The 12,104-nt window shown below is 47.8% G+C and overlaps 1 protein-coding gene across 1 annotated transcript in view; it reads right to left on the reverse strand.

The window, feature by feature from the left end:
- Atp6v0a4 (ATPase H+ transporting V0 subunit a4) overlaps positions 1–12,104 on the reverse strand; it is a 42,526-nt gene that overhangs the window by 5,094 nt on the left and 25,328 nt on the right. Inside the window, exons 13-15 of the mRNA XM_075953611.1 lie at positions 11,556–11,649; positions 7,136–7,254; positions 3,802–4,015 (exon numbers count right to left, since the gene is read on the reverse strand). Coding sequence (XP_075809726.1) covers positions 3,802–4,015; positions 7,136–7,254; positions 11,556–11,649 — 427 coding nt within the window. The remainder of the gene's footprint in view (positions 1–3,801; positions 4,016–7,135; positions 7,255–11,555; positions 11,650–12,104) is intronic.

Here is a 12,104-nt window from a genome sequence, read left to right on the forward strand (position 1 = left end):
TGTTTATGCGCTATGCAACCCTTGCAATACACTCACATCATATGAAGTCTTTCAAACAGGAAGTCCTCCTGAGATACACTAGGAAGACAGCATTAGGCTTCCCTGGCCCTTTAACCCTGCTCGATGGACAGAGTTACTCTAATTCCAGAAGAAAATTGGCAGGTCACACGACTCCAACCGTGTCTCTGCTGAAACCAGCCCTTGCGTCATTGTATACTAAATCAATAATTATATACTCACAATGTAAGGTGATTGTTTGAGCTCTCTCACCCTTCCTTCTTCCTATCCCCCTCCCTCTTGGAGAAGGAAACCAGGAGTTCTCACACACTCTGACGGTCTGCCTCCAGTCCCCTCAGGGACTGGCATACCACTGTGTACTCAGAACCAGTTTCTCGTGGTTCCACATTTGAGCCCTGCTGAGACCCAAGAGGAATTCCCAGTTTCGTATTTCCTTTCAGGGCTCCCCGCCCCCTAACACACACAGAGCCTATTTTACAGGTCCTCATCCACATTTCCCAGTTCCGAGGAGCCCTTCAGCTACCCTGTAGAAAGCTGTTGTTGGGGAAGGTGTCCTGACTACGGGGTAGGGACAGGAAACTGCTCCCAGGCTGAGGAAGTGCAGCTTTGTGAGCCTTCTTCCTGCTTCCTCGGCTGCTCTTGCCAGCTCAAGGTTCGCTGCATCAGGAGATGGTCCAGGAGCAATAGCAATAAGACCTTTTACCCAGTGGGAGCATTTTATCTGCTCAACGCCTGCTCTGTTTCACAAGCTCAAAGGAGGGAAGGGCACGTGTCTGTCTTTATGCAGTGAAGCCCCTGCACATGAAGCCACCTCCTGCCATTTGCCTGTCTCACAACCAGACCTCCCGGCCCCAGACGACATACAAAGCGCCTGTATGTGCCTGTATGCAAAGACAGCCAGAGAACAAAGCTGAGGAGACTTTGGTGACTGCCATTTCTTCTAACCATGTGACCCCAGACCGAGGTTATGGAAATCTCAAGCCATGTCAACATAATTAATCTTCATAGCAGGTCCGAGGGAAGGCCGCCAACTCTCCGTAATGTTTTTCAATACAACAAGAAGTTGGAAAGCCACCACTCTCTCGCTGCAATGCCTGGCGCCTCTTCCAAAGGAAACAAAGCCCTGGGCCTCTCTACAAGCAGTTAACACTGGGAATACCTGGTTACTCCAAGGCCAATGTCTACAAGAAAGCATTTGTTTGGGAAATCCAAATAAACCAGCATGGAGTAAACGAGCCCTTAAAACACACTCACTTTGTGCCAGCATTCCGGGGCCAGCCCAAGGTTGTTGTGTGTATGTTTAACAAGCCAGACACAAAAAGGCCCTCTGAGGTATGTTTCCTCTCTGATTATTATCTAAAAGCATCTCTTACAAAAGCCAAGTAGGGCAGAATGCTCTCTTTTTGCTCGATGCCTCTGGAAGGAAGGGAGCCAGGAAAAAAGCTCAAAGTCAACTAGGAACCTAGTGTTTACAGTCCCTGGCAGAGGACGTGTCCGTGGAAGAGCCACCTGTGCGATCCCAGCTGCATAACTCTGTCTCAAGGAATTAGACAGAAGCAGGTCTTCCATTTCTGAAAAACCTGTCCTCAAAGCTGTCTCGGTACTGGGTGAGGCCGGGGTGAAAGAATAGTTTGTGTTGCCAAAGAATGATTCATTGAGTTCATTTTCTATCTAGCTCCTAGGGAGCGTTTTCTATTGTTTCAAGATAAAATAGTCTTTATGGGGAGAGGGGAGGAACACGCCGGAGGAGGAGCCGTGAGGGAGGACAAACGGGAACACATTATAATGACCCATGTGTGATGACACCATGAAGAAACCTATGACTTTGGATGTTCACCTAAACACTTTCTGGGATACCTAACAAATAAATTATATCTGTTACTGAAAACAGCAAGATATACTCGATCATCTCTGCAAGTTTCACATCTGCATATCTGTTGGGCCAAAATTATCTCAGGGCCTGTACCTCGAGGCCTGTAGGACAGAGAAAAGCCTGGCTCGAGTTTGAAAAGATAGTCTCAAAGCTGAGCAGGAGACAGCAAAGTCTAGGTAGACGCCCCCTCCAGCCAGAGGGAGGGCTTAGCTGTCTCTCATTGGCTAGTGGTACCCCCACATCACATAATGTCATTTAACCTATATAAGCTGATGTTCACAGTAATGAACTGAGTCCCTGCCTTTGACTTGACTCCCTATCGCATCTGATTGTACTGTATCATGGGGCTACAGAACAGGCAGATAGTGCACTCACCTTTCCCTGGGGAATAAGGAGGCTAAGGAAACCTGGCACATATCTACTCAATCAAAAATATTAAAAGAGGGCTGGGCGGTGGTGGCACACTCCTTTAATCCCAGCACTCAGGAGGCAGAAGCAGGCAGATCTCTGTGAGTTCGAGGCCAGCCTGGTCTACAAGAGCTAGTTCCGGGACAGGCACCAAAGCTACAGAGAAACCCTGTCTTGAAAAACCAAAAAAAAATAAAATAAAAATAATATATATATTAAAAGAACTCTGTAGTGAACACACAAAGACCCTTTGTCTAGTCATTATTTCCCTAGAACTGGTATGACCGCCATTTACACAGCATTGACATTGTGCTGGCTGCCTAAGCCATCCAGAGCACAGGGGGTGGAGCTAGAGAGTCTCTACACCAATACTGCACCACTTTATAGAAGAGATTTGAACGTTTGGGGGTTTGGGATCTACAGGGGCTTTTTGTGTCCTAGAACAATCTCCTGTAGAGACCCAGGAGCAGCTATTAAGAGGCTGAAGGCAATGGAAAGTCAGAGTAGACATACCACCCATGGAAGACCAGAAAATGGGGTGAGGTCTGGCAGACTTTGGGACTCAGGGAATAGCATGACCCTGGCTCACAGTACCCAGAAACTCACCATTCATGGGAACAGAGGAACTTTTGCTCCTGATTTTATTTCTATTTCTGTCATGTGAACCTTAGCTAGAATTTGCTTTTTCGTTGTTGTTTTTTTTTTTTTTTTTTGAGACAGAGTTTTTCTGTGTAACAGATCTAGCTGTCCTGAAACACGCTCTGTAGACCAGGTTGGCCTCGGAACTCACAGAGATCCGCCTGCCTCTGCCTCCCGATTATTGGGATTAAAGGCGTGCACCACTGCTGACAGGCTTAGAATTTGTTTTTTTTAACAAAAGATTTTGTTTGCTTGTTTGTATTTAGACAGTTTCACTGTGGAGCCCTGGCTGGCCTGGAACTCTGTGTAAGACCAGGCTGGCCTCAAACTCACAGAGATTCACCTGCCTCTGCCTCCCACGTGAGATTTTTAATTTTTCTTTTACAATTACCTACATATTTATTTTGGGCGCATGTGGAGGTCAGGGAACAACTTGCAGAAACTGGTTCACTCCTTCCACTGTATGGGTCCCAGAAACTGAACTCAATCAGCAGGATGGCAGCAGGCACTTACCTGCCGCTGACCTATCTTGCCAGTCCCAGATTTTTTTTAAACCTTTAATGTTTTGATCTGGAGCATTTTACCACTCAAGCCAATCCATTCAAAGGTCATATTTTCCTCTTTTGCTAGCCAGTTTTCAACTCAACAGTGATGTCCCTTGTGCATTACCCCAGCAGGAAGAGTGGGAGCCTCCTAACAGCTGTCTATGCGCGTCCCTTTACATAATGGGAACGTAATGTTCTTCTCTGAGCGCTAAGATGGCTCAATCTTGCAGGGAACTACTCTCCACGGCACTCAGAGAGGGAGAGAGAGATCTCTCAGAACCAAGTGGGCTGGAGGAGGGATTTTCAAAGCAGAGCTACCTGATGGTCGTACAGGGGTGCATTGGCGTCACTGTAGTCAAACAGAAACATGCTGATGAAGTGGATGAGGATGCTGGGGGCCTTCTGGGATGTGTGGGCATCGTACCGACACCACTTGAAGATGATCATGAAAACCAGGTATCCAAACAGACTCAGCATAAAAATCATCTCGGGGATGAACTGCAGAATGATGTTGTGGGTCCTTCTGAAGTAACTAGGGGTGGAAACCACACAGAGACGGAACATTAGCAGAACGTCTGTGCTTAAGCACCATTCCCAGAGCACACAGCGCTCATCTCCTTCTTGAGCACGGCTGGCGAACAGCTTCACTCCCCTGGCAAACACAAACACGGATGGGTAAAGAAAGAGGAAGGGAATACTGAGAGAGGGCTTTTGTGCTCACAGATTCGGGGAACCTAGGTCTAGAAGGTGCTGTCTGGTGATATGACCACACCTCCCATGGAGATTTCGCTCCCAAGACACATTTGAAGGGGAGATGAAGCAATAACAGACACTGGAAGCTCTTCTCCCACTCAGGCACTAAGGCAGGTATTGTTATATCCAGCCTGGAGACCAGATGCAGCCTGGAGATTAAGGACGATTCTAACGTGGGGCTGGAGAGATGGCTCAGAGATTAGAAGTACTTTCTGCTCTCCCCAGGGACCCAAGTTCAATTGTCTGCAGTCACATCAGGTGGCTCACAGTCATCTTTAACTCCAGTTCCAGGGGTCCAAAACATGTGACACACACACATTCTCTCTCTCTCTCTCTCTCTCTCTCTCTCTCTCTCTCTCTCTCTCTCTCTCTCTCTCTCTGCCTTAATTCAGTAGTTCTCACTTTTTCATGGTTGGGTAGAAGAACATTAAACACTGTGTCTGTCATCACAGACACTCCAAAGGCTGGGGCAGGAGAATCACATGTTCCAGCGTTGCCTGGGGTACACAGTGAATCACAAGTCAGCCTACACAACTTAATGAGACCCTGTCTCAAAATTAAAAAAGGGAAAAAAATGGGCACCGAGGTTCCCATTAATTCTGCCTATAATCCCAGAACCTGGGAAGTGGAAGCGGGAAATCAAGGCCGTGTGTGTGTGTGTGTGTGTGTGTGTGTGTGTGTGTGTGTGTATCAAGTCAGTCTGGGCTACGTGAGACCCCTGTCTTTAAAAAGAAGGGCTGCTGCTCAGTAGAGAACACTTGCCTAGTGTGGTGGTTTGAATGAGAATGGCCCCCACGGGCTCATATTTGCACACTTAGTCTTGAGTTACTGGGCTGTTTGAGGGGGATTAGAGAGATTAGGAAGGGTGGCCTTGTTGGAATAGGTGTGACCTTGTCGGAGGAAGTGTGTCATTGGGTGACTTTCAGGTTTCCAAAGTCCACACCAGACCTGTCTGTCTCTGTTTCTCTCTCTCTTTCTCTGCCTGCAGGATTATTAAAGCTCTCAGATACTGCTCCCCACCGTGATGATAATGGATTAATCTTCTGAAACGGTAAACAAGCACCCGATTAAATGCTCTCTTTATAAGAGTTGTGATGGTCATAGGATCTCTTCATAGCAGAACAGTGCCCATGACACCTAGCCTGTGGGAGGTTTTATGCTCAATTCCTGGTACCTCAAGAACAGAAAACAAGAGAGTAGTTTATGATCCTAAAATTCTATAAAAGTCAAAAATTCTCTCAAGACATGGTACCAAGATAGAGTAATAAAGTTCACAGCCTTCTGCACTAAGACAGAGCCCTACCAGGCTAAGAGGGGAGCTCTAGAGACACACTGTCAGAACTCCTGCTTCACAAGGAGGCCAATGGCCATCCATCCACTGGACAGTTCTTTCCCACACATATTTAGCCTCTCGCTTGCAGTTCATCCTTCAGGGCACAGCATCCTTGGTTGTCTAAGGCCTCTCAAGTTAAGATCACCCTACAACTGGTTCTTGCCAACAAAATGGGACCAGAAATAGTCACCTGCCACTTTGGGTAGAAGCTTTAAGACTCACTGAGTAACTCTACCTTTTCTCTGCCATGGCACCTGCAGGGATCCAGGTAGTGCCCACCCATCCTCCTCTAAGTCCCCTGGGCAGAAGGATGACAGACAGTGGGCGCTGCTGCTATGATTCATGGTCTTCAGCCATCGAGGTTGAAGTTGTTCGTTTTCCTGTAACCTAACCCATTCTGGTCATGTATTCCCATTCTCTCTTTATCTCCCTTTCTTTCTTTACTTGCCCCTCTATTTTTTAAACAGGATCTCCCAGAGCCCAAGCTGGCCTTGAACTGGCTGTGTAGCGAGACTTTAAACTCCTGGTTTTTCTGCCTCCACCCGAGTGCAGGGACTACAGGTGTATACCACAACCACACCCATTGTATGAACCCAGGGCTTTGTGCAGGACAGACAGGCTCTCTACCAACTGAGTTATAGCCCCCATGTTATACCATGCTAACAATCTCAGCATGTCAGGCACTGCAGTTATGATCACATTCCCTAGGAGCTGAAGTTGAGACTGAAAATGATTACAAGCTCTCCACCATTTCTGTGGACCCTGATGCCCCACGTATTCCTGACCTAAGCAGCAAGTGGGATTTCTGGGCACCTGATGCCAGCTGCCACGTCCAAAAGGCACATTGAGTGAACATGTGATGCTATTAGCATCAATAAGTTCGAGAGGCTTTCCAGTAATGGATGCTGACAAAGGAAAGGAATAGGGTGTGACATGAACAGGCAAGAGGAAGAGAGGCTGCTACCAGCTGAGAGAAAAAGTCATCCAGGATGGTTGAGGATTGGGAGCACCAAAATTCATACCAGTCCTCCCTGGCCCATTGGGTGGAGAATGAGGTGGATACTATACCAGCCATCCCTTCCGGGTAGGAGAAACACAAGGTGCTCTAAATGAGCTTCCCAACACCTTCATGAACACTAATGTATTTCTGAGATGCAAAACACGCGTTCACTTCAACAGACTCTGCATGGCAGAAACAGAGGTGCTCCTGATTCTAGCCAACCAGCCTGTCTCAGCTCAAGCCAAGACCCAGAGGGAAGCTACCTGCCACACAAAGGCTCACTGCTGGCTCTGCCTCATCCTCCTCAGTGCCACCAGATGAGCAAGCAGAAGGTGAATCAAGAAACTCACATGAAGGGTGAAAGATGGTCCATTAGTTAAGAGGCCCTGTTCTTGCAGGACCCAAATTCAGTTTCTAGAAGCCATGTCAGGCAGCTCACAATCACCAATAACTCCAGCTCAGGGGATCCATGAGCCTGCATTCATGTGCACACACCCACACTGAAACACACACACGTACACATAATTAAAAATAAACCTTTTTTTTCCTTTTACGAAGAAACTCACATGTGATTGAAGAGGCCGAGAATCACACCAAAAGTCATCTGGACGATCCCCAGGATGACTGACATCTTCATCTTATAGGAGTTCAAAAATGTGAGTTTGTTGGAAGCCAGGTTCCAAATCTGGAGGAGAAACATGATGAGAAAGACATGAGCGGAACTGGGGAGGTTTCTTGGAATTCGGGTTACAACACAGTCCCCCAAGGATGCTGCTGTGGGGATGACAACATGCACATCGGGCTAAGAAAGGGGAAAAGATAAGCTTGTTATAGCCACAACTATGGTAACCAAGTGTGAGGACCACTGGTACCATTGATCATATATCCCAGTGCTGGAAGGAAGCAAGGGATAAAGACTGCCGAGATGGCCCTGTGTGGAAGGGTGCTTGTTGCCATGTCCGGCTACCTGTACTGTTCAGCTTTTGTCAACTTGACAAACCAGAGTCACCTTGACCTCCATCAGATTGGCCTGTGGACTGTTTTCTTCATTAGTTACTGATGTAGGAGGCCCAGTTCACTGTGGGTGGTTCCACCCCTAGGCAGGCATTCCTGGGTTGTCTATGGAAGCAAACTAAGCTATGAGGAGCAAGCCAGGAAACGGCTCCCATCCATAGCCTCTGCTTCAGTTCCTGCCTTAGCTTCCCCTCAATGAGAACTGTAATCTGTGAGGCTAAATGAGCCATCTCCTCTCCTAGTTGTTTGTGGTCATGGTGTTTATCTTAGCAACAGAAAGCAAACTACAGTGGACCTGAATTCTATTCCTGGGACCCATGAAAAAGTAGAAGGAGAAACCAGCGAAGCTGTCTTCTCACCTCCACACATTCTATGGTATGCATGCCTCCCCTCATATATCACACACACACACACACACACACACACACACACACACACACACACCAGAAGATACATGGTTTGCCTTGTACCAACTGGAAAGATACTCTGAAATACTATGAAGAGTCTCAAACTTGCCTCAGTTCCTTTACTAATGGCCTGCAGAGTGTTGACCAAAGAATGGGTTCCAACTCCTTTTTTATAGTATCCCATTTTGCTTTGAGTTCCCAGAATACTTCACAGGACAGAGCATTTTCCAGAACCTTCTTAAGCCATTTCTACAATCACTTGTCAGAGCCACCATGGATAAGATACGAGTCTTTATAACCAGAGACTGCTCGTTCATTTCCCGGCCGCTCAGACCCGAATAATCACACAGAAACTATGTTAATTACAATACATTTGGCCAATAGCCAACTAAGAGCTCCCTCCTATTCTCCCCTTCCCAAGTGTTCCTGTCTTTTCATGATTGCCCTTCCAGTCCCACCCCCATTGCGTCAAACACACATCAGATCTAGGCTTTGTATTAGCGAAAAGCAGCAGCATTGGTCTTCTGGCAATAGACTTAGGCAGCCTGACATATTATTTTCCAGTTTCATCCATTTCCCTGCAAAAGCCGTAATTTCATTTTCCTTTAAGGCTGAATGAAATCCCATTGTGTACATGTAACACATTTTCTTTAGCCATTCATATGCTGATGGGTATTATGATGGCCATTAGGCAGGTTCCATTTCCTGGCTGTTGGGAATAAAGAAGCAATGAATATGGACGCGCAGGAGCGTCTCTGTGGCATAGCCGAGGGTGGGCTGGCTGGGTCATGTAGTTCTGTTTTCTGCATTCGACTTCTGTGATGGCCACACATGTTTACATCCCTCCACCCATGCTGCGTAAAGGCTCCCCTACATCTTCCCCAGAACTCGCTGGCCCCCTCAATTTGTAAGTTTAAAGTTCTCCATCCTTGCTGAGTCTGAGGAGCAGAACTGGGCGGATAGGGTTTGCTGACAGCCGGGTATGGGCCGTGTGGGGAGAGAAGGTAGGAACAGTGGGCTTCAAAGGAATGTCACCAGACCCTGACATCTCCTCTACACTCCCCTTGTTTGCTTCCTGGTGACGCTAGTCTGACGAATGGGAACACCTTCCCCTCTGTGAAGATGCCAGCACATGGCGCGGAGCTGGAGAGACGGCTGATGGTCAGAGCACATACGGACCTTTCAGAGCTTGCTTCCAGCACCCACATCTGGCTCACGACGACCACCTGTAACTCCAGCTCCAGGGGTCTTGATGCCTCTGGCTTGCTAGGACAGCTAGACTCGGGGACACACACACACACACAGAGACACATGCACACAGAGACACATGCCCACACAGAGACACATGCACACAGAGGCACATGCCCACACAGAGACACACACACAGAGACACATACGCACACAGAGACACATACACACACAGAGACACAAGCGCACACAGAGACACAAGCGCACACAGAGACACACACACAGAGACACATACGCACACAGAGACACATACACACACAGAGACACATACACACACAGAGACACATACGCACACAGAGACACAAGCGCACACAGAGACACATACGCACACAGAGACACATACGCACACAGAGACACATACGCACACAGAGACACAAGCGCACACAGAGACACAAGCCCACACAGAGACACACACACAGAGACACATACCCACACAGAGACACAAGCACACACAGAGACACATGCACACAGAGACACATGCACACAGAGACACATGCACACAGAGACACATGCACACAGAGACACATGCCCACACAGAGACACATGCACACAGAGACACATGCACACACAGAGACACATGCGCACACAGAGACACATGCGCATAGTTTCTTTTCGATTAAAAAAAGCGTTTTGTTGTTTTTTTAATTTTTTGAGACAGGGTTTCTCTGTGTAACAGTCCTAGTTGTCCTGGAACTCACTTTGTAGACCAGGCTGGCCTCCAACTCACAGAAATCCCCCTGCCTCTGCTTCCTGAGTGCTGGAATTAAAGGTGTGCACCACCACCGCCTGGCCAAAAATAAAATCTTTTAAAAACATTAGCAACTCATTTGTCTTTTACACTTTGCAGTTTACAGACTGGCTTTCAAGGATTTTACCCGTTTTGATAAAACTTAGGATGGAACTGGAACTGGGCCTTCGGCCTGAAAAGTCTCCTGCAAAGCAACGCCTTCTGCTTTTATTGGGGTAAGGAGAAGGGCTGCTGGGGAGAACCCAGGGAAACTGGAGGAGATGGTGGCATGGGGGGAGGCTGCTGGGGAGCCACTCTCTGACCCATGCTGTTAACTCTCAGTCGCCGAGACTGACACCGGCCACTCAGGCTCCTTCCCATGCAGAGCTGAGAAAAAGACTAATCAAATTCCAGTCTACAGGAGGCATGGCTGATTAGGGGGCACAATGCTGACACCTGGTGGCAGTGTGCACCGGCTTTCTGTGACTGGATGTGCGTGACCATTCACGAACCTCTACTCAGAGATCACACTGTCAAAGGGCGTTGGGAGATGCCAGATCTTAGTTGGCTGCGAGATATAACAAACAAATCGGTACAATGAAACATGTTTTCTAAACCCAGGAGTATGAGGAGATATCTCAGTCTGTGGAGTGCTTGCCATGCAAGCGTGAGAAGTCAGGCTTGAGCTCAGAATCCATGTAAAAATGTATGGTTGTGTGTGCTTTTAATCCTAGTGCTGCAGAGGCAAAGACAAGGGGATCCCTGGGGCTCACTGGCCGGCCAGCCTCGCTTATTGGCAAGGCTTAGGTCCCAGGGAGAAACCTTGTCTCAAAATGCAAGGTATGCTGAAGATGACACCCAAGGCTCACCTCTGGCCTACAAAAACAGTCATCCTATACAGAGCAAAAGAAAGATGTCACCCACTGGGGGGGGGGGGGAAGGTAGAGGACTTGATTAGGATATTAAGTAACTTGTTTAATGCACTGACTATCTGGGCAACCAACGCAGAGAGCACCTGCAGGGACTGCCCACCAGTTTTTCCTTTTTCTTCTTTGATGCAGGAGCCAGCCAGGCTAGGGCGGGTCCCAGGGATCCACCTGTGTCCGCCTCCTGGTGGTTGGGATTCCAAGCACATACCACCATGCCTAGATTTCTGTTTTGTTTTGTTCTTTGAGACAGCCTCTCACTGTGGAGACCAGGCTGGCTCTGAGCACTGGCATTAAAGGTATGCCCCACATGTCCAGCCCATATCTGGGTTTTGACATGAGAGTCTGGGAGACCAAACCTGGATCCTCACGCTTGTAACACCACGTGCTTTGCCAGCTGAGCTTCCTCTCCAGGCTGCAAGGGCCTTTTAAAAGCTATCAAGAGCCAGCAGTGGACTAGCTGCTGGAGAAGAAGCGAGCAGCAGGCCATACAGAAAGCGAGAGTTCAGGGTACAGCGGAGGTCGCCTCCTGGAACCAGCTCTGCCTGTCACACAAACCCCACAGTTATCCCATCTCAGCCTCAGGTGACTGGGCCATCTCTGTTCAGAGGTCTCGATAACATGGCGACCGTAACTGACATTTCACCCCGGAGGACATTCTTACCGGATCAATCCCAAATGGGTAGGGATTTCCAGAATACACTCCTGGGATGGCAGGGTCCAGCTGCAAATATTGACTCTTCTCCATGACATGAGTACTATAAAAACAAAGACAAAGTGGGGAGACAAAAGTAATATAAAAATATATAAAGTAAGCCGGGCGGTGGTGGCGCACGCCTTTAATCCCAGCACTCGGGAGGCAGGGGCAGGCGGATCTCTGTGAGTTCGAGGCCAGCCTGGTCTACAAGAGCTAGTTCCAGGACAGGAACCAAAAAGCTACGGAGAAACCCTCTCTCAAAAATCCAATATATATATATATATATATATATATATATATATATATATGTATATATATGTATGTATGTATATATTAATAATAACCAGCCAAGTGCAAAAATATTATAGTGTCATCAGCCATGAGCTTCTGAGCCAACCAAAGCCCAGATGCTGGCAATGTGGCCATTTTGTTTACTCAATGACTCCATGTTTGGTCACAGAATAGCCACCATGTATCAGGTACTGTCCTGAGCACTGAGGCCTCTGAAGTTACTCT

The sequence above is a fragment of the Microtus pennsylvanicus genome, chromosome 19, assembly GCF_037038515.1.
Source record: "Microtus pennsylvanicus isolate mMicPen1 chromosome 19, mMicPen1.hap1, whole genome shotgun sequence".
NCBI lineage: Eukaryota > Metazoa > Chordata > Mammalia > Rodentia > Cricetidae > Microtus > Microtus pennsylvanicus.